Source organism: Tachypleus tridentatus, chromosome 2 (genome assembly GCF_004210375.1).
Source record: "Tachypleus tridentatus isolate NWPU-2018 chromosome 2, ASM421037v1, whole genome shotgun sequence".
Lineage (NCBI taxonomy): Eukaryota > Metazoa > Arthropoda > Merostomata > Xiphosura > Limulidae > Tachypleus > Tachypleus tridentatus.
Window position 1 is genome coordinate 146,296,659 of NC_134826.1, and position 21,712 is coordinate 146,318,370.

At 32.1% G+C, this 21,712-nt stretch overlaps 1 protein-coding gene across 2 annotated transcripts; it reads left to right on the forward strand.

Moving 5' to 3' along the window:
- The first annotated feature begins 1,759 nt into the window (after positions 1-1,759).
- Positions 1,760-21,322, forward strand: Atac1 (Ada2a-containing complex component 1). Of its 2 annotated transcripts, none has more exons than XM_076491513.1 (8): positions 1,760-2,133; positions 6,755-7,034; positions 11,751-11,989; positions 16,443-16,550; positions 17,762-17,950; positions 18,426-18,548; positions 18,940-19,040; positions 19,649-21,322. In XM_076491513.1, the coding sequence occupies exons 1-8, from the start codon at positions 1,888-1,890 to the stop codon at positions 19,794-19,796; spliced, it is 1,434 nt and encodes a 477-aa protein (XP_076347628.1). In that variant the 5' UTR covers positions 1,760-1,887; the 3' UTR covers positions 19,797-21,322. The 2 variants fall into 2 exon arrangements, with proteins under 2 accessions (XP_076347628.1, XP_076347629.1); XM_076491514.1 differs by having other exon boundaries at positions 16,458-16,550.
- Positions 21,323-21,712: the final 390 nt, after the last annotated feature.

The window sequence follows — 21,712 nt, forward strand, 5'->3', positions numbered from 1 at the left end:
TGGTGGAGAAAAGGAGCTTTTTGCAATGGATGGTTTACATTTAAATATGACAGGGCGTGGCTTGTTTGCTAAGGCTATTGACTCAGCTGTGAGGAAAGTTTTAAACTAGGACTAGAAAGAGGTGAGGGCTAGGATAAACTAAAAGCGAAACGAATGAGAAGATAGAGATTTAGCACAGGAACAGATTATAGATGTTGTCATAAGAGTAGGCTTCATTGTTACTATTGCAATGCTGAAGTATAAGAAATAAAATAGATGACTTTAGAACATTAGTAAGAATGAAGGATTTTAAAAAGGAGAGAACAAAGTTTTGGCCTTCCTAAGCCATCTGAGGGTCGCGGGTTCGCATCCCCGTCGCACCAAACATGCTCGCCCTTTCAGCCGTGGGGGCGTTATTCGTTGGTAAAAAAAGTAGCTCAAGAGTTGGCAGTGGGTGGTGATGATTAGCTGCCTTCCCTTTAGTCTTACACCGCTAAATTAGGGACGGCTAGCACAGATAGCCCTCGAGTAGCTTTGCGCGAATTTCAAAAACAAACAAACAAACAAATCCTAAGTCATTTTCGGGTTAAGAAAGAAAGAGTTTGACCTACAACGGTCACTTTCAAACTCTGTCTTTCTTAACCTGTTCTCTACTTATCAATAAAAGTGTTAATACCCATACCAGCCGTTCTGAGATGCATTTTTATTTCAAGTGGGTTTCTCGTCATCAAGAAGAGGATTTTGATGTAATGTGGATAACTGAAACATGGTTAAACGTAGATGATTTTGATGACAAAAGTTTTATACGAAAGTTAAACCATTTTGAGGTGATCTAACACAATAGCAAAAATATCTATCACAAGTAATTTCATTTCAGAAACATGTTTTGGGTGTTACTTCTGTGGGCTACAAGGGCAAAAGTTGACAGCGATGCAAAGGTAAAAAATTCTCTACAGTAAAAACATTTGATGTTCGTAAAATATCGATTTTTTGGTTCTACACGATTCAATCCGTATTTCAATAAGATCTGTGATAATAATATTTTTGTTTATTATCCAACTCGTGAGTCGTGAAACGAGGTACAACCATAATTTTCCATGATGACGAGAAAAACCCACTTGCAGAGAAAATTATATATTTAGAAACGACTGGTATGGGTAGAAAAGGCACAAATAGAAGAGCAAACAACGTTTCGACCTTCTTCGGTCATTGTCAGGTTTACCTGAGTCTGTGAACCAGACGATGACCGAAGAAGGTCGAAACGTTGTTCACTTCTCTATTAGCGCCTTTTCTACCCGATACCAGCCGTTTCTAAATATATAAATGTATAACAACCGTAATTTGTGCACACTATAAAAATTATAATAAAATCATATAATACTAAATATTATATCTCAGCCTGTATAAAATTTTCATCATAAGCTTTTCTTCCTGCTATTAATGTATCTGTCCTTTCCATAACACTTTGAACTTCACCGTCCATAAGCAAATTCTATACTTTAACATAAATTTTGAATTGTTACAGCTACAATTATCAGTAAACAAACGACAAATTAACACAAAATCATTTCTTTCAGATTGTTTTCCAATGGAACAGTTTACTGAGTCACATTGATAAAATCCGGGGTTTGATTTCCTGCAATGGACTAAGCATATAGTCTAATGTGACTTTTCTGTTATAAAACAAACGATTCTTTGTGATGCTAAAGAAATGTATTAAAAGTCTCATGGTATTTCCGAGTTAATATTGAGAATTTAATGGTCATTCTTTTCTTCACTAGGTGTCACTTAAAGCTTGTTCACATGTGTTGAGAGAAAGAAATAATAAAAATGAAGTACGTTATTATATAGCCTTAACACATACTGTGATATAGTGTTTGTTGATGAGAATAGCGTTAAATAGTAATAATGTCAGATGTGACTTCTGAAGTATATAACAACACTGAAAAATCAGATGAAAATGATACTGACAGATTGGTAAATCAGGGTGATGCCCTGACGGATCCTGCGACTAAAGCGTTGAAGAAAAGCTTAGCGGAGACACAGGGTGATCAAAGTAAAGAAAACGAAAGTTATGATGATATTGGAGAATTTTTCTTTGAGTCTGATCATCTTGCTTTGAAGGGTAATTCAGACTACCATAACATGCTTAAAGTAAGTTATATGGTTACCCTGAAGATAACGTAAGATGGTCAAAACGTTGTTCTAAATTTTATTTTAATGAAAGTTTTAATACCCATACCAACCGTCTTGAAATACATTTTGTACGATTATAAATTAAAATCATTACCTTAGGACGTTGTATTTTGCACCGTAACTTCGTTGAACTTGGAGGAATAATGAACAGTAAGCTAAGTGATGGATTAATTTTAAAAATAAATAAAGAAGGCTGTAACTTTTGATAATCAAGTGCACGAAAGCTGTTACCATCATAACACTTAATAATAATAATAATAGCAACGCCAATAAAGATTTATAATGTCACTTATGATTCAGAAAATGTTTATGAAACCCATGATTTTTCGTTATGTTGTTGGCTTGAAAATTAATTCATTGATTAGATGGCAAGTCTTTCAAGCTCACTATAAAGAATGGATTGGGAAACTATTTGCTTGAATGGCATTTAGTTCAGTAAGTTGCAAGACTTTACCAGCTGGAAACTATAGATGTACCTTGACCTCATGTTTCAGTGAAATATGTAAAATTTACTTTGACAATTTTGCAAACTTGACAAGTGTATAGCATGTTTTCAGTTGTTCCTTACTTACTGTAGTGGACTTATATTTATGTATAATTTGGACAATATGTAGTATTGAATTATAAGAAATAAATATGAGACCTAGTCTTCAATTTGCTAATGGTTACTAGGTTATATTGGTTTTGGAGAATTCTGCCCCTAGTTCCTGGTCAGTAACCTTGAACATCAAAGTAAGATGAGGCTTCTTATATTGGTAGAGTTTGTATTATATGCATATGTTATTTTGTGTTCTCTGTCATACTTCGGTCACAAGTAGTGAACTGACAAATATGTTGGGCATAATATTTTAATTTTCATATTTTATCTGAAGAAGTTATAGCAAGCCCTCTAATGATATCCTTGAATTATCCATATAATAAAATAGTACTAAATACTAAATAAATGTTAAACCTTGAAGAATATTTGTCTACCCATTCTTTTTCTATTTTGCATGCTATTATGGATGCTATGCCTAGTTGTAGTTTATTTTGTAAATTACAAGTTTATCTCTGACTTGTTTTTGTGTTTTTAATTCACTAGACAGTCTGAAATTGTTGGCAACTGAAAAAATGCTAACAAAAAATACGGGAAAATGAAGACAAACTTCGGTTCAGTAATTTTTTAATTTGTTGTTGGTTTTTACAGTTTTTTTCCATCTCACTAGATTGCTTCAAGCTGTGTACAAAACCTTGAAATTTCTGTATTAGAATACATGTATGGTTAAATTTTGATAAGGCTCTATATAATATATTAATTAACATAGCATATGCTATAGATGACAAAGATTGTTTGTTCCATTGAAATGGTCGTTCCACACCTTCCCTTGGGTAAAAAATAACATTTAAAACCACTGCATATTTTTTAAGAGTAATTGATTCAACTTTTAAATTCATAAAAAATGCTAGCCTCTGCAACTCTTAATGACAATTCATTCCATAAGCTCATCAGTTGGTTATAAAAACTTTAAATGGAGTTATGCTTTTTCAAATTTTTAACTTTTTTTTTTTGGTCTATTACTTTCAGAATATAGAAATCAGAAGCCCTAATCCTATAAATAATGTCCTGACGTGACCAGGTTGTTAGAGAGTTCAACTTTCAATCTGTAGGTTTGAATCCCTGTGTCACCAAACATGTCTACCCTTTTAACCGTGGGGATGTTGTTATGATCAGCCATTGGTAACAGAGTTGGTGATGACTAGCTACTTTCACTGCTAATTTATGGATAGCTAGCACAGGTAGTTCTTGTGTAGCTTTTTGTAAATTTGAAACAACCCCCTTAAGTAACATTGTAAACTTTAATAAGATAGTTTTAATAGTATTCCAAGTTAGGCCTAACTAGTAATTTGTATAGAGATAATGCACTCCTTTAACTTATGATCTGGATGTCTATAAATACACCCTAAAATTCTATTAACATCTCTGCAAGGAACAGTGCTCGAGATATTTATCCATCACTTTGCCAGAATCCTTTTTCCTGTTGTTTTATTGGGCATATTTTCATCTGTATTTTAGTTTAAATTATGATAATCCAAATGCATTAGTTTGCAGTTGCTGTAGTTAAAGAATAATTTGCCAAATATTTGTGTAACTTACCAATTTATCTCAGTACTTTTTTTAATGCTTTTAAATTTGCAACACAGCTAGAAAAGTGACCTCTCAGGTATTCAATTAGTAGTAAGTTTCTAGTTTGACCAGACTTCATTGATAACAACCATTTGCTATTGCCCATCCTACAATCTGTCCAACTAGTTTCTCCTCAACTGTTACTGTTGGGATTTTTTCATTTTCTATTAAAATCACTGTTAGTCCATATAGAGTTTTATGACATTAACGGAAATTGTTCTAAAAAATTAGATAGGTCATGTAAAAAAGTAAAGGTTCTCATGTCTGATTCAGGATCTTTCTTGCTAGTTACTTCAACTTGTAAAAAATAAATATATTGATAATATTATTGACTAAAGATGTCATATTGTGAGAGGAAACTGATATTGAAATGGTTCATGACATGCTTTAATGATAAGTCAAGAAGGTTGAAATTTGGGTTCAGTAGCATTGGAAAGAAAAGTTGTGTGTGAATATTGGATAAAATTGAAAGTTTTTTGTCACTTTATATTTACAGTTTTTGTTTCTACTATATAAGTATGTACTTGTTGAAAATTGTACATGGAAGGGCTACAAGAAAAATCAGTATTTCAAAAATCTTAACTAAAATATTAATAGTTGTATTTTTTATACCCCCACCTGTGAAAAGGAGTGGGATACACTGGTTTGTCTCTGTTCATTCATCCGTCCATTTTCATGTTGTGGACAGGATGTCTCAAGATTGAAGGGGTAGATATTGACCAAATTGATGCAGCAGCTACTACATACAAAGTTATAGGTCTGGTTACCTTTTGAAGGCAGTTTAAATGTACATACAAAATCTGTCACAGTCTTATGGGCATATCTGAAGATTGGTTGGATGGAACCAAACTTGTACAACAGCTAGTGCATCATAACATAAAATTTAGGTTTAACAAGGTACCTGTTAGTCCCTCTAGGCTGTCCTCTATGCTAAATAAAACTATTAAACAAAAACATCAAATAAATAAACCTAAAAGCTAGCCCTTATCATTCATATAATTGTCCAGCTTTTTCTTAAACTCACTTAAATTGACTATATTTTCAACATCTGAAAGCAATCATTTTGAAGGCCAACCTCTAGGCTGATGGTGACTTCTACCCTGCCAAAATTTATATTTGTCTTCCCTAGTCCTACTGTTCTCACTGTTAACTATGAAAAAAAGTGATACATCAGGTCCCCTGTAACTATTCATATTTCAAGAGAAAACAGTTTCAAGTATCTTAGTATGACAAAGTTTCCATCCCAGGCATCATTCTAGTAGTTCCTCTGAACCATTTCCAACAATTCAGTGTTTTTCCTGAGGCAAGGAGCCCAAGACTGGACACAATACTCCAAATGTGACCTAACCAGTGAACTATTTAGTAAAATTATAACCTCTTTAACTTCAGTACTTGTATAGATATAACCTAAAATCCTATTTGTCCTACCATTAGCACACTGGTTGATTGGCTTGTGAAACTGATCAACCATTACACCAATATTCTTTTCTTTTATAACACTGTTAAGGTTATTCCCATCCAAATTATATTTGGAATTCAAGTTATGATAACTCATAAGTATTATCTCGCATTTATTATAAAACCCATCTATCATTTATTTGCCCAACTCACTAAATGATCAAAATCCTTTTGAAAATTAGCAGTATCCTCTTCACAGCTAGTAACATCCAATATCTTGATGTCATTGTTAAATTTAAGTAATTTATTAATCACACCTTCATCTGTGTCATTAATATCAGTCAAAGGAGTAAAGGTCCTAATGTACCCAACTTGTAACATTAATTCAGTGTACCTGAATTCCTTTTATAACAATTCTGCTTTCTTCCATCTAGCCACTATTTTATCCAGTTTGCTAACTTATCCCCCTGTACAGAGAGAATGTTTTACAATCTTTTTATGTAGCACCTTGTCAAATGTTATTTGAAAACAGACACACCAAATCTACACCCTTACCCTCAGCTGCATACACAGTAACATTTGTAAAGCATGTTAAAAGACTTGTAAGACAAGATTTTTACTTAGTGAAACCATGTTGACTGTAGGATAAAACTAAACATTTTTAAATCGCTTTACTAAGCATCTTTTATCAGACTTTCCAAAACTTAAGACTAATAGGCCTGTGATTACTGGGACCTCCCTTGTAAAGAAGAGTTACATTAGCTGACTTCCAACCTTCTGACTCATGTCCACCATTCAAGGACTTACAAAAACAAAAGTAGCAAATAGCTCACACATCCTTAACCTTCTTCATTAGTAAAAACTAAAGGAAAAGCAGAATAAAAACTTTATCATCCCTCAGTAGTCCTACACCCAACAAACAGTGACTTAAGCATACATCATAATATTAATGGAGGGCATAGGTGTTTCATAAACATGACTTGTTTTTCAATTCATTTTTCTCTCTGTTTTCTTTAGACTATAGTAATGCTAGAAGCTCAAAAGGTCCAAGCTATTCAAGACATAGAAAAGCTAATGGCTCTTCGGGAACAGGCTGTTAAGACTCCTATTCAACTTGTAGAAAAGTTACAGAGGAGAGAGTGTTTACAGATACCAGAAAGGCAGCGGGTTGTTCAACTACCACAGATTGACTGGGATCAGTATGCTCTTAGTGACGAACATCTTTCATTTGGTAAAAAACAGCTAACGAGGCAAATGCTTAAGGGGCTAGGTGAAACAGTATCTAATAACAGTATGGGTAGGTAACTTTCTAGATGTTTACGTAGAATTATTGCAGAGAAAATTTCATTCTTAAAACTACTGTTATTTAAGAACATACCTTTCAAGAACGTTTTTCCAAAGGTCTTCTGAAAATGTTTATTATTATTAAAGAACATTTGGACATTGTTCAGGGTGCTTTACACCTAAACTGACTTTGCACAAACCAGCATTACTTTTATTTCTCTGTTTTTTTCCTCTGTTTCATTAATATAAGATCAATAATTTGAAAACAAATTACTTTTCAAGATATTGTAAATATCAGTGTGTTATTGGGATACCAAAAACAATTACTTTTACAATGTGATTATTTTCATTATGGAGTTTTATTGAACAATTTGTGTGTGTGATATTTAAGAGTTTTGGGCCAGTTCTATGACTTGAATCTCTTGTTACAAATAAATATATAAATTATACATATCATTACAATGTTTCAAAATCCATTAAAAGACTAATGCAATTGACATTTGTCTCTGAAAGTTTTTAGTTCAAGATAAGTCAGCTTACAATCTAATTTAGGTTTAATTTTTATGCAACTTCTATATTCACTCATTCTTAAAGGTTCACTCATTCTTTCAGCTAAATCTAGCAATGTGATTCTCTTTGTGTCTTAGTGAGAAGAAATGTGATTTGAAATTTACCCTGGATTAGCCCACCATGAAACATACTGACCAGATTTATAAACTAACATGTTAAATCCATTTCTTGACACTCTGTATTTCCCTGGCAAAGAATCTACTGATCCAAAATATAAAGTGTGTTTCATAGTTTAGGCTTAAGATATGTTTGATGAGTCTACGCATGATGGAAGATTTGATTATTCTAATTCTCTCATCTGTGAGGTGATGGCAATCCTAATTTTCACCTAGCTTCAGTTTCTCTATTAAAGAACTTAAAACTTTCAACCACCTGTTTTATGGCTATGTTAAACCTCTTCAAAAATTAGTCACTTTGTAATTTCATAGGACCTTGTGTTTTTCCTCTTTCATTATATATATGTACGTACTAATTCATCTGTCACATTTTTCTGTGATAATTTCTACACACTGTCTATTCACACAAAGTTATTTATTTGTAGTTTTATGTTTATACTGAAACTTAAAATATTCTTAAATATCTACAATCTTTCATCATATTCATGTTTGGTACGTGTGGTAACTCGTGAATAAAATAATGTCCTTCATGTTAGTGGTAACTCGTGAATAAAATAATGTCCTTCATGTTAGTGGTAACTCATGAATAAAATAATGTCCTTCATGTTAGTGGTAACTCGTGAATAAAATAATGTCCTTCATGTTAGTGGTAACTCGTGAATAAAATAATGTCCTTCATGTTAGTGGTAACTCGTGAATAAAATAATGTCCATGTTAGTGGTAACTCATGAATAAAATAATGTCCTTCATGTTAGTGGTAACTCGTGAATAAAATAATGTCCTTCATGTTAGTGGTAACTGAATAAAATAATGTCCTTCATGTTAATAAAATAATGTCCTTCATGTTAGTGGTAACTTGTGAATAAAATAATGTCCTTCATGTTAGTGGTAACTTGTGAATAAAATAATGTCCTTCATGTTAGTGGTAACTTGTGAATAAAATAATGTCCTTCATGTTAGTGGTAACTTGTGAATAAAATAATGTCCTTCATGTTAGTGGTAACTTGTGAATAAAATAATGTCCTTCATGTTAGTGGTAACTTGTGAATAAAATAATGTCCTTCAAGCAAGAGTGAATACAAGATATTGTAAAAATAAACTTTGCAGACAGAGTGATAATATGGCATGAAGGTTGTGTTGGAATTGTAGTATATAAAAGTATCGGTTTATTGTCGAAACATTTGAAAAATATTCAAATCAATCTTTTGTTCTGATTATTTCATCTTTTGATTAATGTATAGAAGGCTGCTTGTGATATTCAATACCAACACTGACATTTAAAATTAGAGTGCTGCTAACACGTGTATCCATGTGCTTCACTGTTAATTCATGAGTGTTGTATGTAGACAAATTCTGAAACTCGGTATGTTAAGTAACCATGCAATGTTATGTAGTTCAAGGTGATGTTAAGTAATCATGTAATGTAGTGTAGTTCAAGATGATGTTAAGTAATCTTGTAATGTAGTGTAGATCAAGGTGATGTTAAGTAATCTTGTAATGTAGTGTAGTTCAAGGTGATGTTAAGTAATCTTGTAATGTGGTGTAGTTCAAGGTGATGTTAAGTAATCATGTAATGTGGTGTAGTTCAAGGTGATGTTAAGTAATCTTGTAATGTGGTGTAGTTCAAGGTGATGTTAAGTAATCTTGTAATGTGGTGTAGTTCAAGGTGATGTTAAGTAACCATGTAATGTAGTGTAGTTCAAGGTGATGTTAAGTAACCATGTAATGTAGTGTAGTTTAAGGTGATGTTAAGTAACCATGTAATGTAGTGTAGTTCAAGGTGATGTTAAGTAACCATGTAATGTAGTGTAGTTCAAGGTGATGTTAAGTAACCATGTAATGTAGTGTAGTTCAAGGTGATGTTAAGTAATCATGTAATGTAGTGTAGTTCAAGGTGATGTTAAGCCATGTGGTGTAGTTCAAGGTGATGTTAAGTAACCATGTAATGTAGTGTAGTTTAAGGTGATGTTAAGTAATCTTGTAATGTGGTGTAGTTCAAGGTGATGTTAAGTAACCATGTAATGTAGTGTAGTTTAAGGTGATGTTAAGTAACCATGTAATGTGGTGTAGTTCAAGGTGATGTTAAGTAATCATGTAATGTAGTGTAGTTCAAGGTGATGTTAAGTAACCATGTGGTGTAGTTCAAGGTGATGTTAAGTAACCATGTAATGTAGTGTAGTTTAAGGTGATGTTAAGTAACCATGTAATGTGGTGTAGTTCAAGGTGATGTTAAGTAACCATGTAATGTAGTGTAGTTCAAGGTGATGTTAAGTAATCTTGTAATGTAGTGTAGTTTAAGGTGATGTTAAGTAATCTTGTAATGTGGTGTAGTTCAAGGTGATAAGTAATCTTGTAATGTAGTGTAGTTCAAGGTGATGTTAAGTAACCATGTAATGTAGTGTAGTTCAAGGTGATGTTAAGTAACCATGTAATGTAGTGTAGTTCAAGGTGATGTTAAGTAACCATGTAATGTAGTGTAGTTCAAGGTGATGTTAAGTAACCATGTAATGTAGTGTAGTTTAAGGTGATGTTAAGTAACCATGTAATGTAGTGTAGTTTAAGGTGATGTTAAGTAACCATGTAATGTAGTGTAGTTTAAGGTGATGTTAAGTAATCTTGTAATGTGGTGTAGTTCAAGGTGATGTTAAGTAATCTTGTAATGTAGTGTAGTTCAAGGTGATGTTAAGTAACCATGTGGTGTAGTTCAAGGTGATGTTAAGTAACCAGGTAATGTAGTGTAGTTCAAGGTGATGTTAAGTAACCATGTGGTGTAGTTCAAGGTGATGTTAAGTAACCAGGTAATGTAGTGTAGTTCAAGGTGATGTTAAGTAATCTTGTAATGTAGTGTAGTTCAAGGTGATGTTAAGTAACCATGTGGTGTAGTTCAAGGTGATGTTAAGTAACCAGGTAATGTAGTGTAGTTCAAGGTGATGTTAAGTAACCATGTAATGTAGTGTAGTTCAAGGTGATGTTAAGTAACCATGTAATGTAGTGTAGTTCAAGGTGATGTTAAGTAACCATGTAATGTAGTGTAGTTCAAGGTGATGTTAAGTAACCATGTAATGTAGTGTAGTTCAAGGTAATGTTAAGTAACCATGTAATGTAGTGTAGTTCAAGGTGATGTTAAGTAATCTTGTAATGTAGTGTAGTTCAAGGTGATAAGTAATCTTGTAATGTAGTGTAGTTCAAGGTGATGTTAAGTAATCTTGTAATGTAGTGTAGTTCAAGGTGATGTTAAGTAACCATGTAATGTAGTGTAGTTCAAGGTGATGTTAAGTAACCATGTAATGTAGTGTAGTTCAAGGTGATGTTAAGTAACCATGTAATGTAGTGTAGTTCAAGGTGATGTTAAGTAACCATGTAATGTAGTGTAGTTCAAGGTGATGTTAAGTAATCATGTAATGTAGTGTAGTTCAAGGTGATGTTAAGTAACCATGTGGTGTAGTTCAAGTGATGTTAAGGTAATGTATGTAGTTTAAGGTGATGTTAAGTAATCTTGTAATGTGGTGTAGTTCAAGGTGATGTTAAGTAACCATGTAATGTAGTGTAGTTTAAGGTGATGTTAAGTAACCATGTAATGTGGTGTAGTTCAAGGTGATGTTAAGTAATCTTGTAATGTAGTGTAGTTCAAGGTGATGTTAAGTAACCATGTGGTGTAGTTCAAGGTGATGTTAAGTAATCATGTAATGTAGTGTAGTTTAAGGTGATGTTAAGTAATCTTGTAATGTGGTGTAGTTCAAGGTGATGTTAAGTAATCTTGTAATGTGGTGTAGTTCAAGGTGATGTTAAGTAACCATGTAATGTGGTGTAGTTCAAGGTGATGTTAAGTAATCTTGTAATGTAGTGTAGTTCAAGGTGATGCTAAGTAACTGTGTAATGTGGTGTAGTTCAAGGTGATGTTAAGTAACCATGTAATGTAGTGTAGTTCAAGGTGATGTTAAGTAATCATGTAATGTGATGTAATTCAAGGTAATGTTAAGTAACTGTAATGTGATGTAATTTAAGGTGATGCTAAGTAACTGTTTAATATGATGTAATTCAAGGTGATGGCAGTGAAATAGAAATGTATGAAACTGTCAAAACTTCAGAGGGTAATTCTCAGTCAGTTCTGGTACGTGGTCGCCCGTTTAATCAATCAAAACCCTCTACATTCAATCAGTTGTGGACACCTGATGAACAAAAACGCTTGGAAGATCTTCTGATTCAGTTTCCTCCAGAGGAAGTGGAAGCACGTCGCTGGAAGAAGATAGCAGCTGCTCTCGGAAACCGTACACCAATACAAGTAAGGATGCTGTGGACATTGTTTTTAAGTTAAATCACATGAAAATAAATAGTTTGTCTCCAGAATAGTGTAACTTCACTCAACTATTAAAAGATTTTCCTGTCGAATACCCAACTTGTATTATATTATGTTAATATATATGAATAACATTTACAAAACATGTTGTAAAGGTAGAAAATATTTGTCTGTGAACACAACAAATACAGATCTGTAGTGGTTGAACTTAACATTTATTTTTTAAGTCTGTTGGTGGAATTGTTGTTAAACTTGCCTGTGTGGACTAATATATGGATATTTACACTACTAAATACAAACTTTAGATTATTTGACCAGAAATCCATTGACATTATTTGACCAGTCAACTGACCAACTACTAGAAAGCAGAGGCAGTCTAACCTATATAAAACCCAGTGTGTGTCTTATCACGCTTGATTTCTTGTAATGGGAAGTCATAAAAGGAAGATGCATTTATTCAGACAAAATAATTTGATTACTATCTGCCCATTATGCTTTTAGGGATGAAAGGGGTCCATAAGGGAAGGGTGGTTGTTGTGAAACCTTATAAGTGTTATGAGTGTTGGTTGGTATTGATAAGTCTAAAGTAAAGACATGGTATGGGATCAACTAGCCCAAAGCCAAGTAGATAAAATTTATCAGAAAAAAATTTAAAAAATGATTTAGTTTTATCCTTAAGCTGTTTCCAAATTAAGCAATTTTCTGTTATATCACCAACATTTTAAATAAAAATCAGACCTGTTTAATCAACGTAGAGTTGAAATTAAAATATGAACAAAATTTGTTTCCAATTTTGTTGTTAATATATTTTATTTTATACCTAGACTAACATCAATTATTAGGTTATACTTTTGTTGCTAAGCAACATGACATAAAAGCCATTGTTGGAATGCAGTGTTTTTAAAATGTACTGGTTTTTTTATATATTAGAAGTTGTTAATCTAACTGATTTTTACCAATAATTGTTCTGTAAATAGACCAGAAATTCATTTCATGATGCCCTTGATTTTGATTAACTTACAAAAGAACTTACGAACATTTGACTGCATTTTTCTGCCTCTTTGTTGTTCATGTTTGATTTTGCAAAATTTATTTATTTCAATTAACTATGAAGTGTGATATACTGTGTATACTGCAGAGCAGAGGTGGTAGTACTTGCCTTGTCACTTTTGAAGGGCTACATGCTGGTTGAACATATAGTTCCAATCCCCTTTTACATCTATGATGTATTAATCTCTGATTCTGATATTCACAACAGCAAATTTTATGAAAGCTGTACCAGAGAATGGTAAGTGTTTGTGCTCTCAAGGATCTAAGTTGGGTAACTTAAGTTCAAGACATCCATTTAGGTAATGTTAAAACAATTATCATTTAGGACCTCTGTTATTTTTATGTTCTATAAAAACATAAATAATCAGAAGTTGTTCTGTCTCTACAGATACCACATTCATGAAAACATTTGCTAAGTTTCTTTTTGATAGCACCTTGTATCGTCATAAGTAATTCTTTACTTTAGTTTTAGTGTGTTCTCATATTTGTATTCTAAGACTATCAAAGGGACTTTCCCTGTTAGTTAAATACTTCTCTGTTTCATAAAGTTTTTTGTAATGGTTTAACATATATTGTTTCTTAAAATTTTTAATCCATTTGTAATAGTCCTCAGGGGATCATCTTGAAGCCATATGATAGCCTTAAGGGTATTTGTAAGTGTTGGATGAGTCTTACCTGTCTTTTAAACAGTCAAATTTCTGAATGCTTCTAGTATAATTAAAAACACCTGAGGTTTTATTGTCCTTTGAGAAACCATCTTTGGAAAAAGCTCCAAAAATTCCCTTTTGAATCCATCAGAGCTCTAGAAATTCCCTTTTTAATCCATCAGAGCTCTAGAAATTCCCTTTTGATTTCTAAAAACATAAGAATGCATTATCTGTTATTACAAGATTATTTTATTACCTCTTACCAGTTACAAGTTTAAATGTGTGACTGAAATGTGCATGTTTAAAACAAACTGTATAAATAAGTGATGTATGTATCTAGACAGCAAATGTTTGATTGAAAACATTTGTGTGCAGTTAATACTAAGAAATATGTAGTACAAACAGCATTGTTGTACATTTAAACCCAGAACCAAGTATGTTACTGTATCATAATCCCATAGTACAAGCAGCATTGTTGTACATTTAAACCCAGAACCAAGTATGTTACTGTATCATAATCCCATAGTACAAACAGCATTGTTGTACATTTAAACCCAGAACCAAGTATGTTACTGTATCATAATCCCATAGTACAAACAGCATTGTTGTACATTTAAACCCAGAACCAAGTATGTTACTGTATCATAATCCCATAGTACAAACAGCATTGTTGTACATTTAAACCCAGAACCAAGTATGTTACTGTATCATAATCCCATAGTACAAACAGCATTGTTGTACATTTAAACCCAGAACCAAGTATGTTACTGTATCATAATCCCATAGTACAAGCAGCATTGTTGTACATTTAAACCCAGAACCAAGTATGTTACTGTATCATAATCCCATAGTACAAACAGCATTGTTGTACATTTAAACCCAGAACCAAGTATGTTACTGTATCACTGTATCATAATCCCATAGTACAAGCAGCATTGTTGTACATTTAAACCCAGAACCAAGTATGTTACTGTATCATAATCCCATAGTACAAGCAGCATTGTTGTACATTTAAACCCAGAACCAAGTATGTTACTGTATCATAATCCCATAGTACAAACAGCATTGTTGTACATTTAAACCCAGAACCAAGTATGTTACTGTATCATAATCCCATAGTACAAGCAGCATTGTTGTACATTTAAACCCAGAACCAAGTATGTTACTGTATCATAATCCCATAGTACAAACAGCATTGTTGTACATTTAAACCCAGAACCAAGTATGTTACTGTATCATAATCCCATAGTACAAACAGCATTGTTGTACATTTAAACCCAGAACCAAGTATGTTACTGTATCATAATCCCATAGTACAAACAACATTGTTGTACATTTAAACCCAGAACCAAGTATGTTACTGTATCATAATCCCATAGTACAAGCAGCATTGTTGTACATTTCAACCCAGAACCAAGTATGTTACTGTATCATAATCCCGTAGTACAAACAGCATTGTTATTGTACATTGTAAACCCAGAACCAAGTATGTTACTGTATCATAATCTCATAGTACAAACAGCATTGTTGTACATTTAAACCCAGAACCAAGTACGTTACTGTATCATAATCCCATAGTACAAACAACATTGTAATTGTATATTTAAACCCAGAACCAAGTATGTTCCTGTATCTTAATCCAATTGGTGTAAGTATGATAGAAACTAATTCAGAGTATCAGATTGGTTTTCATCTTGTAATGTAAATTTGCACATTCTAAAGTTTCTTTACAAAAAACAAACTATGCAGTACTGCATACTTTACTTTACTGCATACAGTACTATGCATACTTTTTACTATGCAGTAAAAAGATATAATGTAAATTTATGTCAGTTCTTATTTCCTTCAATGAAGCTTCAACATATTTTATAGTCTTCTCAGTTGGTAAGAACTAATGTCATAAGTAAAGTATGACTTGGGAAAAGTATGTTATTTCTGTCTTTACCCGTAACAATCTTTCAGTCCTTAACTTTAAAATTATGATACATTTTTTGTAATACATATTATAAACCAAATTTCTATTAACACCTTGATATTTGTTAGTTATGGGTCTTTTAACAAATACATTAAACAAAAAACGTGAACAAAATGAAGAATATTGAAGTTAATCATACTAGTTACTGCTTTGATCTATCCTGGATCTTTCAAGTAATAAAATATGATTTTACTTTTACATTTGTATGTAGTTTCTTTCCTATGAATGTCATAGCAGTTTCAAACATGAAATTACTCAGTATGGTGTAACATTTGGGACCCACTAATTATGGGTTATATAGTTGAGTTGAATGGTAGTTAAGATGTGCATAATTATTCTGTATATTTTTTTTTATCATAACATCTTCACTTTATTACTTCTTTGCAGTAGTATTTAAAGAAAATCCATAATTATGATTTATACATCAGGTGTCAGTTGATAAACTTATTTTCTTAAGAATTTATTTGTAGGTAAAATGAAAGTATATTTTCTGAGAAATTTAAAACTGTGAAATGCTTGGAAAATCTATGTTATAGAAATATAATCATACAAGTGACATGATGTATAACTTTTAGTCTAATAAGTTTAAGCTATTTTTGAAACTATTATAAATATATCGATAATTTGCCATCATTAGCAGAGTTTTATATGTACATATATTAAAAGTTTTGTTTTCCTAAGGTTGCAAGCAGAGTTTTATATGTACATATATTAAGTTTTGTTTTCCTAAGGTTGCAAGCAGAGTTTTATATGTACATATATTAAGTTTTGTTTTCCTAAGGTTGCAAGCAGAGTCCAGAAATATTTTATTAAACTTGCAAAGGCAGGATTACCAGTACCTGGCAGATTACCCAATGTAAATTCCCTGAGAAAAGTAAGATGTTTTTTTTTAATATTCTATTTTATAATAAATTTTACAAAGTTCAACCTCTTTTACTCACTAGAGAAAAATTGTTTGACTGATGTAACCAAATTAACCATATTACTGGAGTCCTGTTTGCTATTTTTGTCCAGTAGAGTGAAAATATTGTTGAATTATGTATTGTATTAATATAACTATTTTTTTTAAATCAGTAAATGTGTAGTGTTAACACTCTAAGTAATTCTAAATGTTTTATTTCAGTTATGTATCAAAAGGGTAAGATTTAAACCTTCTAGTTGCACTCTTAGGTTCTATGCTTTCATTAAGACTAGATATTAGTCCTGTTATATCATTTAGTCGAAGCCAAATTAACGTGTGTAGAGAGAGTGTACGTTAACTTATCAAAACCTATGCAGTCTCTGTAACAAAAGCCAAGCCGTTTCAATGGTTTTTGGCAAATTTATAGTTACTTCCTAAGTGTTGTTAATACAGGAATACTGACATAAATATACATCTGTCGGGTTGTTGTTGAATTTTACACAAAACTAATCAAAGGCTGTCTGTATTAGTCATCCATTTTGTGGTAATGCATGACTAACATCAGTACACTAACCACCACTGGGCCTTCTCGCATCCATATCCTATGGGGATCATTGTCGTCTGTGCAATTACAAACAAGTTTCAGTGTCAGAGGGGAAATTTTTGCATTCAGTAAGAACATTTCTTGAGTTAATTAAAAGTTTGAATTTATACTGCTGTGAGATTAGCCAATGATTTGGATTGTTTGATACCCCCCTCCCTTTATTGATACTGTTATGAAATATGGTAATATTTGAGATTGACTGGTGCCATTATGATTCCTATTGAAACCCTCTTTATTCATACCAACTTATACTGTTATTAGATTAGCCAACAACTGGGAGTTATTGGTGCTGTTTATGAAAACGATTTTAAGACTACCTACATCTAATGACAAATTTAATTTGTCAAAATGGTCTAACACACATTCTAAGTGCTGCTATGTTAAGTAATGTATTTTTGTAGCCTAATTAGGGTTGTAATAATACTAAGCTTTGAATTAGTTTTCATGCTATTTTAATTCATATAAATCATTTTCAAATGACAGTTGTTGTTTTTTTGTATTGTAGCCACAGAATAACAAATTCCTCATAATTTTGACAAACACTTGTTCTCAGTAACCGTAAATGTTTTTTCACTTCTAGACTTCATCAAGGAGAAATCAGTTTAGTCGACAACAAGCACGTCTTATGTTCAAGTCCTCCTTCTTTGCTTCCCACGCTCCTCCCGTATTAATGAACGACCACGATGATGACCAAAACAGTATGCACACCTTTTCGGTACCAAGCAGCGTAGATGGAGATGCCACAAGTGAAGTCAACGATGATTCTTCTGTTAGTTTTCATTTGTTTAAAGAATTAAAATACACCCTTTACTCACCAAGAATAACTGACAGATCCACTGCAGAGGTCCAACATATAACAATGTGTTGTACTGCTTAATCACCGAGAAAAACTCTGCATGTATCAGGCAATTAAATATAAATATAAATCTTGTAGCATATGTATTGTTATTGATTTATAATGACAGAAAAATAGGAAGAACATTTCTTTTATGTTTTAAACAGTAATTAACTGCTGAATGTACTTCATTGTTATAGTGGTTCAGAGTTCTGATAACAGCCTAATATTTAACATTTAGTTAAAATATAATAGTAGTATATTCCTTGTAGGATGAAATAAAACATGGAATTTGTGCAGAATTAGTCAATCTTTTGGATTTTGAATGTAATTAGGATTTGGAATACAAGTTCTAATCTTGTTATTGAAAATTTGGTGTTGCTTCTTTAAGTGTTTTGTTGTTTTCCAGGATGAAGAAGGAATTTCTCCAGAGCTAAAGGATACCCCAGAGTACAAAGAACTGATGTTGTTGAAACGTTTGAAAAATGAGAGACTGAAATGTCAAGGGTTAGCACAACATGTAGGATTTAAAGTAAGTAATGAGAAAGAGGAACTGGACACTTAATTTTACTTAAATTATTGGCTCTAAGACTTGCCCAGTAACACAGAAATTCAGTGAAGTACGTCCCTAACTTCTTAAAGTTTGTAAATAGCAGTGAAGTTGGTGGTTCTAGTGTATGTAAATATTATTCCTCACTGATAGTTCTGTATTGTTTGCTCGACAACAACATTTTTAAGATGACTTCAGTGTTTATTTAATTTAACTGGTTATAGGAATAAAAATAATCATGGCTTGTTCTTAGAATTTTAAAACTTGCTTTTAGAAACATGTTTTGAAATATAGTAAATTTGTCTTTAATTTAGAAATGAAGCTTTAAGAATAGTATATAACCATTTGAAATTATCAACTTTTGTTTTTGTAGTGTGATCGTTGCAAGTGTGAGCCCATCGTAGGCACTAGGTGGCACTGTACAGATTGTCCTTCAGAAGATGCAATAAACTTATGCAGTGACTGTGTGGATTGGTATGAATAATGAATCTGTTTTTCTAAACCTAAAATGATAAATAAATGATGCATAGAATTAAAGGCTTTGAGGTTTGATGTGCTTAAAATAGTTTATCAAAATCAGAGCTCAAACTTTGCTGTTTCAACTATCAGCTTGATTTTCTATTCTGTGTATTTGTGGTTACAAATCTAACGATTTATGTGTTAACTGACAGTGGTAGACAACTAGCATTTTGTTACATTTTGGAGTAGCCATACTGAGTTTTGTTAAATTTGTGTAACAATTCAAAACAGTAAACCTAGAAGTTCCTTGGAGCCACTACCATCTTATTTAAAGAAGCTTTGATTATTAATGCATCCACCTACAAAAATTAGTCTGATCAACCCAATACAATTTATTAGAATGTATGTTATTTTATTTATTGATGTACATAGAGTACTGGAGTTTTTGTCGTTCATAAATAATACATTAATATCAATTTTAATATCTGTTTTGTCTTCCACCATATCAGTCTATAGTGGTCTATCTGTCTGTATGTGTTCACAGAATTAAAAATTACATTAGCTGTTTGATGATTTATTTAATGTACAGTAAAAACAAAATTTTGTTTCTTAAATTGTTCCAGTATTCACGAAACTGACGTGCACAAAAGCGACCACCACCTGGAATCATTTCAACACTCTCAAACCTCGGCCACATTGGATAAGGATTACATGTACTTCATGGGTGGGAACTACAACTACTTGGATCCTAATTATATGCCAGCAACTTGATTCTTTGTCATGTGCATTGGAAGAAAAAATATTTATTGTGGTGAAATTTAAGGAAAAAAGGTTTCATATGTTTTTGTTTTTTTTGTAACTATTTATTGCATATCTGCAGCTCGAGGTACATCTCATCATGATATGTTGTAATAATTTCAGATATATTAATCCTGCATCAGTCTTCTGGGGTCTTCATGGACCCCAAATATCTTGTGAACTTTGGCACAGTAGGTGGGAGCACTTACGTGTTTGTTGTTCTCTGTTACTTCAGTATTTGGCTAGTTTAGGTGGTGTTTTCCCTTCCATCTGTGGACTTGTACTGGTAGGAATCAGATTTCAATACCTGTGACTGGCTAAATACAGATAGCCCTTTGTATAACTTTGTACATAATAACAAAACTAGTTCAAATGGCAGAAAAGAAACATTGTAATATTCATTTACTGGTTAATATTGGAAACGATTTTGAGTTAAATGTTTTTGTTTCAAAGACAATGGGTTATTTTAAAATTAATTTCTTCTCATGGATTCTCTTATGACCCCATAAGAGTGACTGTATAACATTTTTACCAAAGACTATTGTAGGGTAATAGTGTTTTCATTCATATGTAAAACATTATTAATGTAAATATGTCAACGTATGAAAAGTTTCATTAATCCAATACACTGAATACGTATATAATTTAACATTTAAACCTACGTTGGTTATATTCCGTTTTTAAAAGTATCATTGTAAAATAGGCTAGTTTTAACTTATTTGGGATTATAACAACAATGATGGTAGTAATAGTAGTTTTATAAAGATAATTGTACACAAAATATGTTAAATATGCACATGTACAGATGAGTGATAGCATTGCTTTTAAACATCAGTTTCTCTCAATCTTGCACACAAGTTTTGGGTTCAAAATGGGAAGAAAATTGAAACATTGTTTATACTTACTTATTTAACAAAAATATAGTTTTGTTATTGTTTATATTATCTCCATATAACACATTGTGAGCTGGAAAATGGATAAACCTGGTTGCAGCATTTTGTCTGAGTTAATGTAAAAATTTTCTGCACGAACATACCTCAGAAGGCTTAATTAATTATTCACCTTGTGTTAAAACAGACTCTTAACAGTTGACATCTCTCTGAATAATACAGTTACTACTGTAAGTTACTGCAAGGAGTAACTTGTTTTAAAGCAATTCTTGTTTTTTGATACAATGTTGGAGTAAGTTAGAACTAGTTCACAAATTAAAATATATAAAGTTTCAATGCAATATGGCCTTTTCTTATCTAGCAGTGACAAAAGTACAGAGTAGAAAAATTGGAATTTTAGTAAATGTTACAACATCCTTAGCTTGTACAGTAAACAAAAATAACAGGTGAATATTCCTCACTGCTTAGTGGTAAGTCTGAGGCCTTATCGTTTCAATAGTTGTGGTGGATAACATTGTGCTGCTTGATGTCTAACAATAAAACTTGTATTTGTTTTTAATGAAGTTTTCTATTGAATACTTTCTCAATAAAAATAATATTCCAACATGACCGAGAACGTTGTCCTTTAGAATCAACTCCAACATTTAAAAAATTCTTACATACACAGATATTTAAAGTCACGTTTTTTTGAGCTGAAATATTCATTTTTATGGATTGGGTATTACTGGTTTAATAATGAAAAATAGAAGTTCCCACATTCAGTCAACAGTTTACTAATGAAGCTGTTGGATTGGATGTTACAAATGTAATACTCTTCACTATCTCCCACTGGTTTATTGGTAGGACTTGTAATGGCAAAAAATAAAGGTATGTTCTTAATGATAAAAAAAAACTCCAAAAATCGAGTTAATCTTAATTGTATGGTTGTCTTTTGTTGTATTAACAATTCTAAGAATAACTAGGCCACACAAACTAACATTGTGGTTAAAAAAAACAACT

Bases quoted from the DNA above. Each gene is read 5' to 3' on its own strand.
- Atac1 (XM_076491513.1), top strand. From the start codon at position 1,888: ATGTCAGATGTGACTTCTGAAGTATATAACAACACTGAAAAATCAGAT. The intron at 7,035-11,750 runs GTAGGTAACTTT...ATGTAATTCAAG, and splicing joins AGTATCTAATAACAGTATGG to GTGATGGCAGTGAAATAGAA. The intron at 18,549-18,939 runs GTAAGTAATGAG...TTGTTTTTGTAG, and splicing joins CACAACATGTAGGATTTAAA to TGTGATCGTTGCAAGTGTGA.